This window comes from Ammospiza caudacuta, chromosome 1 (assembly GCF_027887145.1).
Source record: "Ammospiza caudacuta isolate bAmmCau1 chromosome 1, bAmmCau1.pri, whole genome shotgun sequence".
Taxonomy (NCBI): Eukaryota; Metazoa; Chordata; class Aves; order Passeriformes; family Passerellidae; genus Ammospiza; species Ammospiza caudacuta.
In genome coordinates this window covers 156,462,741-156,483,703 of record NC_080593.1, presented here as the reverse complement: position 1 = coordinate 156,483,703, position 20,963 = coordinate 156,462,741, and the positions used below count along the sequence as shown (strand labels likewise).

The 20,963-nt window shown below is 50.9% G+C and overlaps 2 protein-coding genes across 2 annotated transcripts; one reads left to right on the top strand and one right to left on the bottom strand.

Annotated features, from left to right (window-relative positions):
* Positions 1-9,491: 9,491 nt before the first annotated feature.
* On the top strand, positions 9,492-10,939 carry LOC131563746 (erythroblast NAD(P)(+)--arginine ADP-ribosyltransferase-like). The gene is made up of 2 exons (XM_058813902.1): positions 9,492-10,245; positions 10,854-10,939. Exons 1-2 carry the CDS (start codon positions 9,492-9,494, stop codon positions 10,937-10,939), a joined length of 840 nt encoding a protein of 279 aa, XP_058669885.1.
* A 110-nt stretch (positions 10,940-11,049) lies between these two features.
* Positions 11,050-20,609, bottom strand: LOC131563651 (erythroblast NAD(P)(+)--arginine ADP-ribosyltransferase-like). The gene is made up of 4 exons (XM_058813800.1): positions 19,868-20,609; positions 19,588-19,651; positions 19,033-19,246; positions 11,050-11,157 (listed from the first exon to the last, which is right to left on the bottom strand). Exons 1-4 carry the CDS (start codon positions 20,607-20,609, stop codon positions 11,050-11,052), a joined length of 1,128 nt encoding a protein of 375 aa, XP_058669783.1.
* Between the last annotated feature and the right edge of the window lie 354 nt (positions 20,610-20,963).

Below are 20,963 nucleotides of genomic sequence, written 5' to 3'. Positions count from 1 at the left end.
AGGTCATTCCCCAGAGCTGCTCCAGCAGGTCCCCACCAGCCAGGCAGGGCACTGGTGCGAAATTGAGCTAAAACCAGCACAAGTCACCAACCCTGAACTGACAATGGAGAGTAAAGCACCAGAACTGGGCCTGGCTATCCATCACCTGACTCTGGCAATGCCCAGTCCCCTCTCAGACAGAAATTCTTCTCCCCTACTCATACTTGGAATGAAATATGTGTGAAGTTCCTCCCTCAGGAAGGGGATGCTCCCCAACAGTCCTCCTCAAAGGTGGGAGAAAGAGACGTTCCCACAAGTGTTGGTATGGGGAGTGACAATGAGCCCTGCTTAGGAATGGTCACTTTTGACTGGCTCTGTCAGAATTACTTCATGGAATCATTTTGGTAGAATTATTTAATGGAGTTTTTGTGATAGAATCATTTAATAGATTTGATTTGACAGAATATGTTAATAGAATGTGAATTGACTAAACCGGACCTTCTGGCCAAACTGTACCTGAAATTGGACATCATGCACACCCCAGAACACGTGGTGACACTGCCCATTCTGAGCATGCCTCAGTGTCACCAGTGCATCAGTTAGCAGGAAATGCAGTGTTTTGAAGCAGAAGTTGTTCTGGTATTCCTGGCAGGAGCATGCAGCTGCACACATGGCTGCGTTGAAGTCCTTGTAAATGTCCTTTGTTGTGTAGGCCTTGAGAGCGACGGTCTGGGCTGGAGATGCCAGCGGGGACAGTGGGAACCCCCACTTTGCCAATGAGCCTCGGCCTTCACCCAGTCTGGGTGAAGAAGGGAGGATTCACCTAGAACTCAAAGTGGCTGAGGGCTGGCAAGGCCGCGATAATGGCAGGGCCGCAGCCCCAGTACTGGTCATTGAAGGAGTCCTGGGTCCTGTCCAGGGGCACAACCTTGATGGCTGCAGTGGTCACTGGCATTGCCAGCAGTGCCAGGGGGTGAGCCAGGAGAACCATGGCAGGGAGGTTACTGGGAGCAGTGTGGGAAACTCGGGGACAAAGTGGGACACATACTGAGGGGACACCGAGGACACACAGGGGTACATGGGAAGGGTTCCTCTGTGAGGGGCTCAGCATGGCCACCAATCTCCAATCAGATGAACTTTAGAACAGTGGCCATTTATTCTCATTTCCTAGGAGGCCTTGGACATTATCCTTTTGTTCTCCTATGCAGTGAATCTCTTTGTCAGTGCCATGATTGCCTTTGGCAAATTTTATGAATTGTGATCTGTACTCTATATATTTCATCCTGTATTTAGCAGATAACCAGTAATAGTCTTAATTAGAGAATAGCCTTACAGATGGGAACTGCTTTAACATGTATGCATTACATAAAAAACAAAAAAAGAGGGAGATGTGGAAGCCCAGACCACTACAGAAGCTCAAATGGGGAGCACGGCAGACCTTGCAGCCCTGGTACAGTGAAGACCATGAGAGAGAAAAATTCAATAAAGAACAGAAGTGAAGACATCATCTCTGGTCACTCTGACCCTCTGATACTGACCACTATGAGTAAAGAAGAGATGACAGGAACGTTGCTGGTGAAATAGACAACAAGGACATTACTGGTGAAAGAAGGATAATTGAGAATATTGTGTTTTTAAGGGGACTGGGGCAAAGGGGTCCAAGTAGAAAATTTCATATGAACATAGTGAGCTATAAATGCTGGTAAACTGGTGTAATAAATGGCTTTGCTTTGCTGGCATTGAAGAGTCCATGTCTCTGAATCCCCACACCCCAGCCGCCCAGTCCCAATCCCAATCCTATTTTTATTCTTCCAGTGTCCCCTTGGTGCTCCCCAGGATCTCATTTAGACTCCCAGACCTTTGTAGCCCTCTTGTGACCCCAGGACACTCAGGAACCTCACTCAAATTCCTTAAGCCACCCCGTCAGCTGCCCCTAACCATCCGCCTTGGTCCTCTCCCAGACCCCAGCCCCACAGTCCGGTTACACATTTCATGTCACCCCAGGACCCCAACCCAAATTCAGGGACCAACCCCTGACCCTGCAATGTCAGCCTGGAGCCCTCCATGACCACAGTCTACAATCCCAGTCCCATGTCCCTCCACAAGTGTCCCATGGAGTAGTCCCAGCTACCAATATCGAAATCAGCAGGAGCAAACTCCCTGATTGAACTGGAGGTAGCAGAAAGATCGAATTCTTTATCAGCTCGGACTCACAGCACATCTCTCCTGGTCAACAACAGGGGGGCACCTTGTCAAGAGAATCTATTCATCCTAATTATAAATATTCATCAAAATGGGCTTCTTAGCTAACACAAAACCAGCACATTTCCCATAAATAATTGGCATGGCTCTGCCTCTTTTGGGAAATAATTTTTATTGTCCTGGAGGGTCATAAACATGGGGTGATAGGAGGTGGGTTTCACTAAGTGCCCCAATATGCCAGATGACCTAGTCTCAAACTTTCGCTTTTGCAGTGACTGCTCTTTATGTGTTACAGAACTTGCCAAAAACCCCTCACTGCATTGCCCTTTATCTCTTCCTCCACAGGCTCCAGCAACCTTTACCCCTCTGTGTACACATTTTTACATCCTTTTATTGTTTTTTGCTCATTCTTTTTAAAGCCCTATGCAGCACCTGCAGGAGAACTCAAACTTTCTATTCTCTCTCTTATTGCTCAGCCTCCACAACCCCAATCCCACAGACCCATGTCCCCCCAGTTCCCCCCAGTCCCACTCTCCACTGCTCACTGAGTTGCTGCCACACCTCAGATACCAGTTGGAGTTCCCTATCAGAGGACATCTCTGTAGGCACCTGGAGCCTGGCTATGGATCTCTTGGGGGAGTGCCTGGGTGACTTCCCTGGCCTTGTTAGTGTGGCAGGAGTACTTCTGGACCCCCCAAAAAGGGATCCAACAACACCAGGAGATACCTGAGCCCATGTTGGCATGGTAGCTTAGAAAAGCCATTTGCCAGTAATCTCCAGGAGTGTTTCATCTTTCAGTGATACCTGGAGGTGATGGTTTTGAATTCAAAGAGTTCTTTTGAAGACATATCAGGCATTGCTCTATAACAGACCTGAGACCTGAGAATTTTCTCCTATGGACACTGAGGATCTGAGGCCGCAGACCAGTGCCCTTCACATCAATGCCCCAGAGTTTTGCTGGCCTTTTTCTCCTTTACAAATTGCAGCATCATTTGGGGAGGGCCTGACACCTGGTGATTGGGAGTTACCTCTCACCTACACACCCAGCCATCCTCATTATTGTGGGCTTTTAGATAAGCAGCCAATTTTCAATCTGCCCAACTCTATCCAGGCTTCACCTCTGGGGCTGAAATTACTTTCTCAGAAATTAACACCAGGATGCTTTGTTGCAGAACCTCTCCTGCAGCTTTATTGTAAGTTTATTTCCCACAGGGATTTGTCAGTCCTCAAGCTGGTGTGCCCTGGATTGCAGTACAGCCACTTCTTTGGGCAGCTGGGTGGTAATCAGGACACACAGGGACTGCTGCTTTCATTGGTACGCAAAAAGCTCAAAGGAGAGGAAATCCCAGAGAGATGCAGACCTGAGGAGCATCTTTAAGTTACCGAATGCCTGTCCTTCCGCAGGAGTCCAAATCAAGGTCATTCGGGGGCCTCATGTTTGAGGGAGCCTTCAGGGCTCCTGTGGGGTGCTCTTCAAAACAACTCGACATCAGCCAGGATTGGCACAGATGAATGTAGGCCACAGCAGTGACTGTTCTCCTCATCCAAGTAGCCCAGAAATCCAATTTGCGACAAAGGTTTCTGGTATATACTCTGGTCACTGTAACTGCAACTGCAAGGAGATGTGGAACAAGGGGAGGAGCTCGATGTGTTACAAAGAGCTCTGGAATTGGCAGTGAGGAAAAGGGCAAACATAGGAACTCACTTGCCATCTGCTTTGAGCATTGCTCATGCCCATAGAGACATATGGAAAGAAAGAAGTCAATTACAGCACGGGGATCTCTGATTAAATATAAGCAAGAATTATTGTCCCTCCTTGATTCCACCCAGCTGCCCAAAGAAGTGGCTGTACTACAATGCAGAGCAAACCAGGTTGGGGGCTGAAAAATCCCTGTGGGAAATAGACTTGCATTAAAGCTTCATGAGAGGTTCCGCGACAAAGCATCCTGGTGTTAATTCCTGAGAAAGGAATTTCAGCCCCAGAGGTGACGCCTGGATAGAGTTGGGCAGATTGAAAATTGGCTGCTTATGTAAAATCCCACAATAATGAGGATGGCTGGCTGGGTAGGTGAGAGGTAACTCCCAATAACCAGGTGTCAGACCATCCCCAGTTGATGCTGCAATTTGTAAAGGAGAAAAGCAAAGCTCTGGGAATCGATGTGATGGGGATCAGTCTGCGGCCTCAGAACCTCAGCGTGCTTAGGACAAAATTGTCAGGTCTGTTAGTGAGCAATGCCAGATATGTTTTTAAAAGAACCCTTTGAATTCAAAACTATCACCTCTAGGCATCACTGGTAGTGGAAACACTCCTGGCTATAACTGGCCAATGGATTTACTGAGCTTCCACACCAACATAGGCTCAGGTTATCTCCTGGTGTTGGTGGATCCCTTTTTAGGGTCCAGAACTTCTCCTGCCACACCAACAAGGCCAGGGAAGTCACCCAGGCACTCCCCCAGGAGATCATCCCCAGGCTCAAGGTGCCTACAGGGATGTCATCTGATAGGGGACCCCAACTGGTATCTGAGATAAGGCAGCAACTCAGTGACCAGTGGGGAGTGGGACTGGGTGGAACTGGGGGAACATGGGACTGTGGGATTGGGGTTATGGGGACTGAGCAATAAGAGAGAGAAAAGAAAGTTTCAGATCCCCTGAAGATGCTGGATAGTGCTTTAAAAAGAACTAGCAAAAAACAATAAAAGGATGTAAAATTGTGCACACAGAAGAGCAAAGGTTACTGGAACCTGTGGAGAAAGAGATATAGGGAACTGCAGTGAGGGGTATGTGGCAAGATCTGTTACACAAAAAGAGCAGTGCCAGCCCAAAACAAAAGTTTGAGGCAAGGTCATCTGAGATATTGGGGCACTGAGTGAAAAACCCACATCCTGATACCCCATTTTTATGACCCTCCAGGACAATAAAAATTTTTTCCCAAAAGAGGCAGAGCCATGCCAATTATTTATGGGAAATGTGCTGGTTTTGTATTAGCTAAGAAGTGCATTTTGATGTATATATATAATTAGGATGGATAGATTCTGCTGGCAAAGTGTCCCCTGATGTGCAGCACCAGGAGAGATGTGCTGTGAGTCCGAGCTGATAAAGAATTCCGGCTTTCTGCTACCTCCAGTTCAATCAGGGAATTCACTCTGGGCAATTTTGACATTGGTGGCTGGGGGGATTCCACAGGACACTTGTGGAGGGACATGGGACTGGGGCTGTAGACTGTGGTCATGGAGGGCTCCAAGCTGACATTGCAGGGTCAGGGGTTGGTTCCCAAATTTGGGTTGGGGTCCTGGGGTGACATGAAATGGGTAACAGGGCTGGAAGTGGGACAGTGGGACTGGGGTCTGGGAGAGGTCCAAGGCTTATGGGGGGGGGGGGGGGGGGGGGAAGGCGATGGTGACTTTAGGAATTTGGGTGAGGTTCCTGAGCAGCCTGGGGTCACAAGTGGGCCACAAAGGTCTGGGAGCAGAAACAAGATGCTGGGGAGTACCACTGGGACACTGGAAGGGTAAACAGAGTTTTGGGATTGGGACTGGGCGGCTGGTGTGTGGGGATTGAGAGACAGGGACTCTGCAAGGCCAGCAAAGCAAAGCCATTTATTACACCAGTTTACCAGGATTTATAGCTCAGTATGTTCATATGAAAATTTCTACTTGGTCTTCTTTTCCCCAGTCTCCTTAAAAACAAAATTTTCTCAATTATCCTTCTTTCACTAGTAATGCCCTTGTTATCTCTTTCACCAGCTACATCCTGGTTATCTCTTCTCTGGCCAGAGCAGTGAGCATGAAGGTCAGGAGTGTCCAGACATGATGGTCAGAGTGATCAGAAGTGATGTCTTCAGTTCTGTTGTTGCCTTGAGTCTTTCTCTCCCACACTCTTCACTGTACCCAGGCCATAAGGTCTGCCATGCTCCACAGTTGAGCTTCTGTAGCAGTCTGGTCTTACTCATCTTCTCCTTCTCTGTTCTTTATGAAAAGAGTTTGTGTACCCTTATGTTAAAGCAGTTCCCACCTGTAAGGCTATTATTAAGACTGTTACTGGTTGTCTGCTAAATACAAGATAAAATATATGGAGTACAGATCACAATCAATAAAAACTAACCAAATGCAACCCTGCCCCTGACAAAGAGACTCATTGCATAGGAGAACAAAAGGATAATGTCCAAGGCCTCCTAGGAAATGAGAATAAATGGCCACTGTTCTAAAGTTCCTGTGGTTGGAGCTCGGGGCCATGCAGAGCCCCTCACAGAGGAACCCTTCCTATATACCCTCATGTGTCCTCAGTGTCTCTTTAGTTTGTGCTCCTCTTTGTCCCCCAGTGTCCCACACTGCTCCCAGTAAGCTCCTTGCCATGGTTCTCCTGGCTCATACCCTGGCACTGCTGACAATGACTGTGACCACTGCAGCCATCAAGGATGTGCCCCTGGACATGGCCCAGGACTCCTCTGATGACCAGTACCAGAGCTGCTGAGGCTGCTGGCCCTCAGCCTCTCTGAGTTCCAGGTGAATCCTCTCTTCACCCAGACTTGGGTGAAAGCCGAGGCTGAGTGGCAAATCAGGGCTCCTCTGTGTTCCCTTTGTCCCCTCTGGCAACCCCAGCCTAAGCCGTTGCTCTCATGGCCTACACAACAAAGGACATTTGTCACAGACATTTTTTCATAAAAATCCTTTCTTTTAGGATTTGTCCTTTCTGGGAAGCTGAGGCCTCAGAAGAAAAATGTAAACAATTATTATCTGCTGTTGTGGAATGTAACAGGTACATCTGTGATTGGTCTTCTGTGAGTGTCTGGATTTACTGACCACTCACAGGAGAGATTATCCTGTTTTCTGCCTGGACACAGACCCTTGTTTTTAGATTCCTATTCTATTCTTAGCTTAGCAGCTTCTGCACCTTGTCTCTATATTCCTTTTAGTATAGTCATAATGTAGTATATATCATAATAATAAATCCAGCCTTCTGATCATGAAGCAAGACTCTCATCCATCTCTCTCACCCTGAGGAACCCTCACAACATTTCTAAGGGCTTCAACGCAGCTCCGTGTGCAGCCTGGTGCTCTCACCAGGAATTCTGGAACAACTTCCACTTCCAAAAGCTGCATTTCCTTCTGACCCAGGCCCTGGTGACACTGAGGCACACTTAGAATGGGCAGTGTCGCCCCGTGTTCTGGGGTGTGCATGATGTCTGGTTCCAGGCATGGAATGGCCAGGGGGTCTGGTTTGGTCAATTCACATTTTATTATATTATTCTGTCAAATCAAATCTATTATATTATTCTATCAAAACAACTCCATTAAATAATTCTACCAAAACCATTCCATGAAGAAATTCTGACAGAGCCAGTCAAAAGTGACAATTCCTAAGCAGGGTTCAATGTCACTCCCCATAAAAACACTTGTGGGAACGTCTCTTTCTCTCAGTTTTGAGGAGGACTGTTGGGAAGCAATCCCCTTTCTGAGGGAGGAACCTCACACACATTTCATCCCAAGTATGAACTGGGGAGAGGAATTTCTGTCTGAGACGGGACTGGGCATTGCCAGGGTCAGCTGATGGATGTCCAGGCCCAGCTCTGGTGATTTACCCTCAATTGTCAAATCAGGATTGGTGATTTGGACTGGTTTTAGCCCAGTTTAGCACCAGTGCTCCGCCTGGCTGGTGGGGACCTGCTGGAGCAGCTGTGGGGAATGACCTGGGGGTGCTGCTGGGTGACCAGTGGAGCTGGCCATGTGGCCTGGGGCCAGGAGGGATCTGGGGGGCACTCAGAGGAGCAGAAGCAGTAAGTCAGGGAGTGTTAGGGCCCCTCTCCCTGCCCAGTGAGGCACATCAGGAGTGCTGTGCCCAACTCTGTGGAGAGCCATTTCCAGCTGTGCTCAGGGCTGTGCTCAACTCTGCCCAGTGTCCAGCTCTGTCCAGCACTGGGTCCAGTTCTGCCCAGTACTGTGTCCGACTGCCCATTTCCATGTCCAGCTGTGCTCGGGGCTGTATCTTATTCTGCCCAGTGCCATGTCCAGTTCTTCCCAGTGCTGTCTCCAGCTCTGCCCAGTGCTCTTGCCCATTCTGGGTTCCTCAGGACAGAAAAGACCTGGAGATCCTGGATGGTACCATGGATGATGACAGAACTGGAGCATTTCTGTGGCAAAGTGACAAATAACAGAGAGAATGGAAATTTTCCCTTCCCCTGAAGGTGCTGGACAGAGCCTGAAGACAAACTGGCAGAAATGATAAAAGGAGGGAGAGGTGTGCACACAGGATGAAAGTCACGGCTAGAACCGTTGGAGAAACATCTAAAGGGAACTCCAGTGGGGTTTGGGCAAGTTCTGTAACAGGAACCAACAGCACCTGTGCAAAGAAATTGTTCCAGGAACAGTTCCTTTGGTATCAAGGTATTTGGTGAAACTGAGCCCCAGAAGGCCCATTTTTATGACTCTCCAGGACAATAAAAGACTTGTAGGGGGAGGTGGATCAATGCAAATGATTTACAGGAAAAGTACAGTTTCTGTATTAGATAAGTGACACATCTTAATGAATATTTATAATTATTGTGGATAAATACCCCATGGCAAAGTCCCCCCTGATGTGCAGGACCAGGAGAGATCCGCTGCGAGTCTGAGCTGATCAAGAATTCTGGCTTTCTGCTATCTCCATATCCATCACGGAGTTCACTCCTGCTGATTTTGGTATTGTGGTGGGGGGACTCCGGGAGGACTCTTTGGGGGTCTGAGGGATTTGGTTTGCGGACATGGGGGGATACTGGGGGAGTCACAGGCATGAGATTGAGGTAATGGAGGGCTCTGGGGGAAAATGAAGGGAGGACACAGGATGGTGAGAGTGGGATTGGGGTGATGGGAAGGCTGGGAGACACTGTGGGGGCAGGGTGTGATGCCTGTATTTGGGTTGATGTCCTAGTGTGACACCAAAGAACTGGGGAATGGGAATAGGATTGGGGTCTGGAGACCAACCGAGAGGGACACTGAGGGGCTCAGGGAGTGACGTCAGTATTTGGGTTGGGATTCTGCTGGGGCTGAGGGGACTTGTAGTCATGGGATAAGGATTGGGCTTCTGGGGTTGATGGTACTGTGGACTGGGGACCCTGAGCAGTGGGGGGATCTTGGGGAGGCATAAGTAATCCCAGGATTTGGGATCAAGGAACCTGGACATGTCCAGTGGTCGGCTGGGCAGGAGTGCCTCCCTTCCCCCTCACGCACATCTCTGCTGACCCCACTCCTCTCCCCAGTCCCTCACTGAGGAACACTCCCCGTGTCCCCTCTGTGTCCTCCAGTGTCCACACTGGTCCATGTGGCCTCTCCCTGACATGGCCCTCCTGGCTCAGACCCTGGCACTGCTGGCAATGGCCATGGCTACCACGGCTGTCAATGTGATCCCCCTGGACATGGTCCCGGACTCCTTCGATGACCAGTACCGGGGCTGTGGCCCTGCCATGAAGGCGGCATTGGTGACCCTCAGCTGGTCCGAGTTTGAGCAGAACAAGGAGTTTGCTGAGGTTTGGGGAAAGGCTGCAGCCAAGTGGCAGAGTTGGGGGCCCCCTGAGTCCCCTCTGTCCCCAGACCAGGCCACTGCCATCATGGCCTTCACAATGACTGATCCCAGAACATTCAATGATGCTGTGCGCGTGGTTGGGCGTTCCCGCCAGGAATACCGGGACAACTTCCACTTCAAAACACTGCATTTTCTGCTGACCGACGCCGTGGCCACGCTGAGGGACGCTCAGAAAGGGCAGTGTCGGGATGCGTTCCTGAAGGTGTGTGACACCCGGTTCGAGACAAAGCCTGGTGAAACCATCCGGTTTGGTCATTTCATGCCGGTGTTCCCGAGCAAACAAATTGGCGAGTGCCCTGGTGAGACAATGCTTGAGCTGCACACGTGCCATGGCGTGGAGATCCCGTTTTTCAGCGAACAGCCGGAAGAGAAGGTGGTGCTGATCCCACCCTTTGAGACCTTCAAGGTCACCCAATACACCCTGAAAGGGGACAAGACACAGATCCAGCTCCACTCCAGCGGGACCTACAGCAAATACAACTGCGAGTGGCTGGGAGGTGATGCTACAGGTGACAGCCTGGGGGAATGGGGACAGCCATGATAAAGCACAGGGGACAATGACACTGACTGGGGATGGGGGACTGGGACACACACAGTGTGTGGAGGGACAAGGATACCCTGGGCTGGGGAGACTAATTCTGGGGACACCCATTGTGGGCACAGGGGCAGGAACACACATGACAGGGCACAGAGACAGGGACCCTTACTTCCGGGAGGGAACAGGGACAGGAACACCCGTGCCAGGGGACAAGGGATGGGGACGGGGACAGGGACAGAGACAGGGACCCTCCAGAGTACCAACCCTGTCCCTCTCTGATAAAGGCAGTGCTGTGGGGATGGCTGCTGTGTACAGAACATGGGTGGGCCAGGACCCCCAATGACACTCCCTAAAACCCTGTAATCCCCCATGGCAATCCCTGACTCCTCCTGACCCCTGTCACTCCTAAGCCCACCAAGACCCCCCTGGCCTCCCTGACCTCTGTCCCCCTCCATGCCCCCCCCCGACACTCTGTCACCTCATGGCCCCATCTCTCCTGTAACCCCAAGCCTCCATTATGGCAAATCCTGACTCCTTCACTCTCATCATGGTCCCCCTGATGCTCATATTTTCCCTTAGGTGGGAGTGTCCCCAATGCCCCCTTCCACGTTGGAGGACTCCTGCTGGCCTCCACTGCCCTGGCAGGGGCCCTCGGAATCCTCTGAGCCAGGAGGCCACCGAGGTCACTGCGGTTACCATGGCAACCATGGCCATCATGGCACCAAGGTCACTGTTGTCACTGTGGCCGCCATGATCAGCAAGATCACCATGACCCCTAGAGAAACAAGGTCACCAAGGCTACCAAGGCCACCACTGCCACTATGGCCACCATCACAGCTGTTGCCACCATGAGGTAACTGCAGCCACCATTGTCACTGTGGCACTGCGGACACCACAGCCACTCTGGCCACCATGCTCACTGTAACCACCAAGGCCATTGTGGCCACCTTGATCACCAGGACTCCTTGAGCCACAAAGTTACAACAGCCACTGTAGCTACTGTGTCCACCAGTATCAATGTGCAAAGCAATTCTATTAAATACTTCTCTCAAAATAATTCCATTGAATAAATCTAAACAGGAATAGGGGAGAGGAGTCGCTGTCTGAGAGTGGGTTGGACATTCCTAGGGCCCGATGATGGACAGCCAGGTACAGCTCTGGTGCTTCACCCTCAGTTGTCAATTTAGGATTGGTAATTTGGGCTGGTTTTAGCCTGATTCAGCACCAAAATCAGCACAAAACCCCTCTCAAAGTAGCTACAATTTTCGCAAACTGGGCATTGTCCCTCGGCCACTTTCCAGGCATAGCATCCTACACTTCAGGCGGACCTTAAAGGCTGGTAATTGAGAGATTCAAGAGGGCGAGGGGGGGTCCTGTCTCTGGGGGGGGACAGTCCCTGGTGCCAGTCCAGGCTGGATGGGATCTGATAAAGCAGCTGTGGTGATGAACCTGGGGGTCTGGTGGGTGACAAGTGAGCTGGCTGTGTGTCCTAGGACGAGGAGGCATCAAAGGGGTATCAGGAGGGATGGGGCCTGGAGTTCAGGCAGTGTTTGTACCCCTCTGCCCTTCCCAGTGAGACACATCAGGAGGGCTGTGTCAAGCTCTGCCCAGTGCTGTGTCCAGTTCTGGGCTGCTGTGGATGCAATCCTGGGCTCAGGGATGGTGTTGCCTGAGCTGGGAGGTTGGGCCAAGTGCCCTCTCTGGATCCTTCCAGCCTGACCCATTCTGGGATTTGGGGATTCTGGCAGTTGTGGTTCAGGAGTTGTCCACTGGAGGGCAGCAGTGGGCGTGGGAAATCAGCAGCGCTGCACATGCGCCACCCCCAGCTGCAGTTCCAGGTGCCAACAGCAGGTGGCAGCACGAGCTGCTGGCACTGCCGAGCGCCCGCCCCGCCCCATCCCGGCCCCGGGGGCTCTGCAATGGTTTGGGATGGAGCCACCTTAAAGCCCGTCCGGTGCCAGCCCTGCCATGGGCAGGGACATCTTCCCCTGGGCCGGACTGCTTCATGATCTGCGCAGCCTGGCCTTGAACCCTTCCAGGAGTGGAGCAGCCACAGCTTTGTTATAGATGGGTAACATGATGTTTGGCTCTCACAATTTAGGGATGAATATTGTTTGTATGTTAAGAGAAGTTTAGTTTTTATGGTTATTTGATTGTGGTTTGTTTTTTGGACAACCACATTTATTCTCCTAGTCTCCTTTCCTCCCTCTGTATTCTTGCCACCAGATGGCCCTGGTTGTCAGGGGTGGTTAGGAAGATGTGGAGGGAGGGCATTTACCTGTGCCCCTTCCATGGGGCAGCTGGGAATGGGAAAATTTTTTTCTGGGGAGGTGTGGCATGACAACACCTCACCTCCAATCAGACGGCAGGAAAGTCTCCACCAACAGACAGCAAGGAAGAGTCAGCTGGAAGATTTTGGGAGGAGCCAGGGCTGTAGAAGGGAAATGTTTGAATATATATGACTTCTTATGGATGTGTATTTGGCTGATGCAACACCAGGGGTATAGGAGGCAGAGCTACCATTTTGTGGATGAGACTCTGGCTGAAGCTAAGCACACTACTTAGGATTCAAGTGAAATTATTTTGCTCTCGAACATTTGAGCAGAAAAATTCACCTTCGACAGAGATTTCCTTGCACAAAGGAGACAGAAGAGTTCTGTCATTTTATTCATGATCATAGGATGAGGCCATGGGGCATTTTCTCATGAAGTCTCTCAAATTGCTGGACAATGCAGCCTCCTTTTTATCCTAGTTTCCCAGCCATATCTTCCTCTCCCTTTCCCCATTGGTGAGGTAGTTGGAAGGTGCAGACTTCCTAATCCAGCCACCGCACAACCCCCTTGCTATGCACCACTCCCTTCCGTAATACAGACACATGACCATTAAAATGAGCTTTAACTTCACCCTGGGTGGGGAAATTAAAATTCATAGGCCTGTTATTTCTTTGTTCTTCTTCTTGAAATTCAGGAATTTTGCAGGACCTTCTCTGAGCAACAGTCCATGTCAATGAAGAACGTTTTCTGAAACTGATAGCTTCTCAGTCACTTTCTTCCCATCACCACAGCACTGCCTTTATCAGAGATTGACAGGGTTGGAACACTGTGGAGGTCGTTGTCTCTGTCACTGTCCCTTGTCCCCTTGCACAGGTGTTCCTGTCCCTGTTCCCTCCCCGAAGTGGGGGTCCCCATCCCTGTTCCCTGTCATGGGTGTTCCTGTCCCTGTGTCCACAAGGGGTGTCAGATCTGTTACAGAGCAATGCCTGATATGTTTTCAAAAGAACTCTTTGAATTCAAAACCATCACCTCCAAGCATCACTGAAAGAGGAAACACTCCTGGGCATTACTGGCAAATGGCTTTTTTGAGCTACCATGCCAACATGGGCTCAGATATTTCCTGGTGTTGGTGGATCACTTCTTGGAGGTCCAGAAATTCTCCTGCCCCACCAAAAAGGCCAGGAGAGTCACCCAGGAACTTCCACGAGAGATCAAGCCCAGACTCAAGATGCCTATGGGGATGTCATCTGATAGGGGACCCCATTTTGTATCTGAGATGTGGCAGCAACTCAGTGAGCCATGGGGAGTGGGACTGGGGGGAATTGGGGGAAGATGGAACAGTGAGATTGGGGTTGTGGGGTTTGAGCAATAAGAGAGAATAGAAAGTTTCATATGCCTTAAAGATGTAGGATTGAGCTTGAAATGAATGGGTAAAAGCAAGGAAAGGCAAGAGAAGTGTGGGTAAGGAGGATGAACATGGATGGAGTCCATGGAGAAACAGATAAAGGAACTCCAGTGAGGCTCTTTTCCAAGTTCTTGACCACTGAAAGAGCAGCACCTGCAAAAAGCAGAAGTTGCAGGAAAGGTCATCTGGCATATTGGGGCAATCAGTGAAAACCACACCCAGAAACCCTTTGGATGACCCTCTAGTACCATAAAAGGACTTCCAGAAAGTGGCAGAACCATGCAAATTATTTCCAGAGAAAGTGATGCATCTGTGTTAGCTAAGAAGCCCCTTCTAATGAATATTTATAATTGTGGTGGATAAATACCCCATGGTAAAGTCCCCCCTGAGCTGCAGGTCCAGGAGATATCAGCTGAGTCCCAGCTGATAAAGAATTCTGGCTTTCTGATACCTCCAGTTCCATCAGGGAGTTCACTCCAGCCAATTTTGGTGTCAGCGACTGGGGGACAATGGGGTCATATGGAGGGGGAGACATGGGATTGGGATTGCAGGGTGGGACCATGGGGGCTCCAGAGGGGTGTTGTGGGGGCAAGGAGTGACCTCTCAATTTGGGTTAGAGTACTGGGGTGACACCAACAGGGTCAAGGGACTGGGATTGGAACTAGGTTCTGGGATGGGGCTGTGGAGGACAGTGGGGGCTGAGGGAGTGGCTTTAGGGATTCAGTCGGGGTTTGTAATCAGCCCGGCGCTACAAGAAATTTGCAGAGGATTGGGAGTAAGATTGAGGATCAGGGGAGCACTGGGGGGAAAAAATGGAAGGGTAAACATAGGACTGGGATTGGCACAGGGGACACTGAGGGGACACTGGGGAGATCAGAGATTGTTCCCAGGGTTTGGGCTCGGGAACTGCAGAGGGGCTGGGGTGACACTAAGGGGGAAGGGACATGGGACTGGGAGTGGGGTTGTGGGGCTAGTGGATATAGGAATGATGCTGGTGGGCTCACAGCAGTGGGGTCCAGGGAGGGCTTTCCTGGCCATATCTCCCACTCCCCTTCCCCATTGCCTGAGGCATTTGAAAGGTGCACACTTCCCAATCCATCTACTGAATGTTCCCCTTACTACGCACCCCGCCCTTCTGTAACACTGACACATGACCATTAAAATGAGTTTTGACTTCACCCTGGGCAGGGAAATCATTATTCATAAGCCTTTTATTTCTCTGTTCTTCTTCTTGAAATTCAGGAATTTGGCAGGACCTTGTCTGAGCAGAAGTCCATGTCAATGAAGAACGTTTTCTGAAACTGATAGTTTCTCCAGTCACTTCCTTCTCTACAAGTCCCAGGCCTCATCAAACATCAGATTCACACAATCTATTTGTAAAGAAACATTCCTCTTATTTCTTTCTAATTAAATTAATTGGGATGCGGCAATAGAGTTTGGTTTGGTTTAAGTCCTGAATATATGGGAATTCACAGGATTTGGGAAAGAATGCAAATTAATGAATTGGCAAAGAAGTAAAGGGCACTTAATGAAATGTTGGGGGGTGGGGAGTTGGTAGGGGGTTTTTTTTGTCTTCTCTTCGTCTTTTTTTCCTTAATTCCACCCAGGCAAAATGGCAGTGGTGGCCTTGGTAGCTTTGGTTGCCTCTTTTCTCTGGAGGTCACAGTGGTGGCTCTGGTGATTGTGGAGACCACAGTGGCCTTCCTTACCTCGTGTCTAAGACAATACTGGTGGCCACTACCAGGGCTGTAGTAGGGCTTGCCTTTATCTCTTTCTGCACTGCTTCCAGTCACTTTTATTGTCCTGTGTAAATACTTTTACAGCCTTTTCTCATTTTTGCCAGTCAGATTTTAAGCTCTACCCAGCACCTTCAGTATGTGAGGAAAAGCCACACTACAAAAATCCAAGTGTTCAAAAAGTAATCTTGAAACTTGATTGGAATAAAGGGATAGAGGTACCACAGCCATATTCCCTGTGGGGTTTCTCTCTCAAGGATTCGGAGAACGCAGCCTCCTTTTATCCCGTACTCCTGGATGCATGTTGCCCTCTCCCTTTTCCCCTTGGCTGAGGTACCGGGAAGATGCAGCATTCCCAAACCACCTACACCATATCCCCCTTGAAGCTGGCATTTTCTCCCAAAGCTCAGAAGTTCAGGCTGTGTGGGTTATGGAATAGACTGTGTGGGGAACAATTTCTCTTATTAGATGAATGTTCAGGACTTCAAACTTTCTGGCCAAGCCACTAGGGTTCTATGGCAAACCACATGTGTGCTGGTGTAGAGATATCAAGACCCATTTTGAAGACTGTTATGGTTTGGGCCTGGCAAAGCCAGAGCCCCCATGAGTACACCCTCTCCCCGGTGTCTGCTGTGAGATGTGACCAGGAATAAGCAAAGCAGGCTCCAAACTTAAACATAAAGAAAATTTTATTAACTAAGCTACACACAAACAATTACTAAACTACCCACAAAAGAAGAAAGAAAGAAAGAAAGAAAGAAAGAAAGAAAGAAAGAAAGAAAGAAAGAAAGAAAGAAAGAAAGAAAGAAAGAAAGAAAGAAAGAAAGAAAGAAAGAAAGAAAGAAAGAAAGAAAGAAAGAAAGAAAGAAAGAAAGAAAGAAAGAAAGAAAGAAAGAAAACCCAAAAAAACACGAGGAAAATGAAAACCTCACAAAAAAAACACTCTCCCCCTCCTTCCCCCCTAAATTCCCAATACAATACATCCTCCAAAATCACCAATTCTAGGTCCAACACCACCCTTCAGATTGCTCAGACTTTCAGCTCCTCAAGAGGAGAGGGAGTCCTTCTGTGTGTCGTGGTGGCCTCTTCCGTCCTTGTCCCGGTGCTCTCACCACCGAACAGGGATCAGGGCTGCTTCCAGGGTTGTCTTTTTTTAAGGATGCTTTGTCCAGTTCCAGAAAAGCACACTATCTCACCTTCTCACCTTTGGGACATCCGTCCCCCCCATATTTTATATACCCCCTGGGGCCGAGGGGTACCCACGCTGAATCTTCTCTGGCACTGGGACATTTCTCCCCCTGGACTCAGTCTCTGTATCTCACGGAAACATAGCTCTGTCCATGGCTACACAAAAGAGTCCAGCATAAAATGCCACTCCATCTTCTCCCTTCTTTCAACATCTCTCACTCTCTCTCTCTCTGGTCCAGACCCCCATCACTGGTTCATTTCCTTCGTCCTCCTCCACTCTTATCACATGTCTAGGAACGGTTAATGTTCTGTAGGGTTTTCATTGTCCAAAAGGGGTTAAAAACTCCTCCAGGTGGCTGGACTCCTGGCTGCACCCCCCCCCATCTCCTCAGCTGGGCTGCCTGCTGCCAGCACATATTTACTGAATTTCAAGGTAACGACACAGGCTGCACTCTCTCTCTCTCTCTATCTGTCTCCGGGGACGGGGGGGGGACAGGCTGTCCGATGTCTCTTGGGGCTCTTCCTCCACCCTTCCATCCTCCAGGGCCTCCTCACTCCCATGTCTGTCCAGGCCCAGGCCTACCGTATGGCTGCCCCTCCCCCGCCCAGCGGCAGCAGCTGGACGGGGGAGAGCTCCGACCTCAGTCCCTCGAAGTCCCAAGAGAGCCTCCCAGGGCCGAAGCTCTGCTTTTAACCCCTGGGTGTTCTCGGAGGTGTGTCCTAAAACCCACTGGCTACCCCAGGTGCCAATATCAAAATCCAAGCACCCATTGGTTTGACCACAACATCCCAGAATTCCCCCTTCTTTCTGGTCAAACCACCACAAAGACACTGACCAAAATTTCTCGTAAAGATCCTCAACCTTCCGAGTAGTTTTTCAAAGACATCACCACCCATCTTTCACATAAAATCCTTCCCTGTGACGGTGATGACACCCTGGCACAGGCTGCCCAGAGAAGCTGTGGCTGCCCCATTCCTGGCTGTTTCCAAGGCCAGGCTGGGCAGGACCTGGAGTAGCTCAACCCAGGGGAAGATGTCCCTGCCCATGACAGGGCTGACACCGGACAGGCTTTAAGGTGGCTCCATCCCAAACCATTGCAGAGCCCCCGGGGCCGGATGGGGCGGGGCGGGTGCTCAGCAGCGACAGCAGCTCGTGCTGCCGCCTGCTGTTGGCATCCAGAACTGCAGCTGGGAGCGGCGCATGCGCAGCGCTGCTGATTTCCCCGCGCTCACTTCTGCCCTCCAGTGGACAATTCCTGAACTGCAACTGCCAGAATCTTCAAATCCCAGAATGGGTCAGGCTGGACGGACCCACAGTGGGCATCTGGCCAAACCTCCCAGCTCAGGCAGCATCATCCCTGAGCACAGGATTGGGTCCAGGGCAGCCCAGAACTGGACATGGCACTGGGCAGAGCTGGATACGGCATTCCGGATCTGCCCTCCTGGGCAGGGCAGAGGGGCATGAAAACTCCCTGACTTCCTGGCCCTGCTCTTCCTGATACCTCTTGGATCCCTGCTGGCCCCAGGCCACAGAGCCAGCTTCACTGGTAACACACCAGAACTCCTAGGTTCATCTCCACAGCTTTTCCAGCTAATCCTTCCCAGCCAGAGATGGCACTGGGGACTGTCTGTTCCCAGGGACAAGACCTGCCCTTGCCCTCTTGAACCTCCCAGTTTCCAGCCTTTAATGTCCCCTGAACTGCAGAACGTGGCTGGATGCCCTGCCGAGAATGTGGTCATGGGACAATGGCCCATTTGTGGCCATCAGGTCAACATTGAGAGAGGTCTTGTGCTGATTTTGATGCTGCATGGGGCTAAAACCAACTCAAATCATCAACTTCAAGTTGGCAACTGAGAGTAAAAGACCAGAGCTGGGCCTGGCTATCCATCATGTGACCCTGGGAACATTCAGTCCTGTCAGACAGAGATTCCTCTTTCATATTCTTCTTGCAATGAAAGTGTGTGAGGTTCCTCCCTTGGGAAGGGGATACTCCCCAGGGATGCTTCTTGAGGCTGAGAGAAAGAGATATTCGCATGATTGTTGGTGCGGGGACTGACACTGAGCCCTGTTTAGGAATTGTCTCTCTTTGCTGGCTTTGTCAGAATTAATTAACAGAACTGTTTTGATTTAATTTTTTATTAGAATTTATTTGCACAATGGTCTTGGTGGCCACACTGGCCAGGGCGGCCGTGGTAGCCTTGGGGATGAGGGAGTGTTGGTGACCCTGGTGGTCACAGCTGCCGCAGTGTCCACAGTGACCTTTGGTGACCTTGATGGCCTCATGGCTCAGAGGATCCTGGTGGCCACTGCCAAGGCTGTGGGGGTCAGGAGTTCTCCGAGGTGGAAAGGAGCTCTGCAGACACACTAACCTGGGGGAAAAAGAGGGGAATCAGTGGGGCCATGGGGGTAGTAAGGGGTCAGGGATAGCCATAATGGGGGGTTAAGCATGACAGTAGAGATGGGGGCATGAGTGTGACAGGGTGACAGGGAGTTGGGGGGGGATACAGGAGGGTACAGGGGCCAGAGAAGTCAGGGGAGTCATGGTGGGCTTAGAGGTGACAGGGGTGAGGGGTCTTCAGGGATTGCCATGGGGGTTATAGGGGGTTACAGTGTTTCACAGAGTGGCACGAGGCGGTCCTGGCCCACACCTTTTTTGTACACAGGGCCCCTCCACACAGCACTGCCTTTATCAGAGGGACAGAGTTGGTACCCTTGGGAGAACCCTGTCTCTGTCTCTTGGTCCCTGGCATGGGTCTTCCTGTCCCTGTTCCCTCCTGGAAGTGGGGGTCCCCATCCCTGTTCCCTGTCATGGGTGTTCCTGTCCCTGTGCCCACAGTGGGTGTCCACAGACTTGGTGTCCCCAGCCCAGGGTATCCTTGTTCCCCCACAAACTGTGGGTGTCCCTGTCCCCCATCCCCAGTCACTGTCATTGTCCCTTGTTCCTTATCATGGCTGTCCCCATTCCCCCAGATTGTCCCCTGTTGTGTTACCTCGCAGCCACTCGCAGTTGTATTTGCTGTAGGTCCCGGTAGACTGGAGCTGGATCTGTGTCTTGTCCCCTTTCAGAGTGTATTGGGTGACCTTGAAGGTCTCAAAGGGTGGGATCAGCACGATCTCAGGTTCTGGATGTTCTATGAAAAACTGGATTTCCACGCCATGGCATGTGCGCAGCTCGAGCATTGTCTCACCAGGGCACTCGCCAATTTGTTTGCTTGAGAGCACAGGCATGAAATGACCGAAACGGATGGTTTCACCAGGCTGTGTCTCGAACCGGGTGTCACACACCTTCAGGAACGCGTCCCGACACTGCCCTTTCTGAGCATCCCTCAGTGTGGCCAGGGCGTCAGTCAGCAGGAAATGAAGCGTTTTGAAGTGGAAGTTGTCTCGGTATTCGTGTCGGGAATGCCCGACCACGCGCAGGACATCATTGAATGTTCTGGGGTCAGTCATTGAGAAGGCCATGATGGCGGTGGCCTGCTCTGCGGACAGAGGGGACTCAGGGGGGCCCCGACTCTGCCACTCGGCTGCAGCCTTTACCCAAACCTCCGCAAACTCCTTGTTCTGCTCAAACTCAGAGCGGTTGAGGGCCGGCAATGCCGCCTTCATGGCAGGGCCACAGCCCTGGTACTGGTCATCGAAGGAGTCTGGGGCCATGTCCAGGCGATACACATCGAGAGCCATGGTGGCCATGGCCATTGCCAGCAGTGCCAGTGTCTGAGCCAGCGGAGCCATGGCAGGGAGAGCCCACAGGGACCAATGTGGACACTGGAGGACACATAGGGGACATAGGAGAGACACAGGGAGGATTCATCAGTGAGGGACAGGGGAGGGAAGTGGGGTCAGCAGGGGACTGGGGTCAGGAGGAAGGGAGGCACTCCTGGCCAGCCGACCCCTGAACATATCTGAGCTCCCTGATCCCAAATCCTGGGATTACTTATGCCTCCCCAAGCTCCCCCAGCCCCAGGGACCCCAATCCCACAGTATCATGGCCCTCAGAAGCACAATCCTACTCCCATGACTTCAAGTCCCCTCAGCCCCAGCAGAATCCCTACCCAAATCCTGGGGTCACTCCCTGAGCCCCCCAGT

Coding starts and splice junctions, on each gene's coding strand:
- LOC131563746 (XM_058813902.1), top strand. CDS start 9,492: ATGGCCCTCCTGGCTCAGACCCTGGCACTGCTGGCAATGGCCATGGCT. Junction 10,246..10,853: donor GCTGGGAGGTGATGCTACAG/GTGACAGCCTGG, acceptor ATTTTCCCTTAG/GTGGGAGTGTCCCCAATGCC.
- LOC131563651 (XM_058813800.1), bottom strand. CDS start 20,609: ATGGCTCCGCTGGCTCAGACACTGGCACTGCTGGCAATGGCCATGGCC. Junction 19,652..19,867: donor CAACTGCGAGTGGCTGCGAG/GTAACACAACAG, acceptor CCCCACTTCCAG/GAGGGAACAGGGACAGGAAG. Junction 19,247..19,587: donor GAGACAGGGTTCTCCCAAGG/GTACCAACTCTG, acceptor TTTTTCCCCCAG/GTTAGTGTGTCTGCAGAGCT.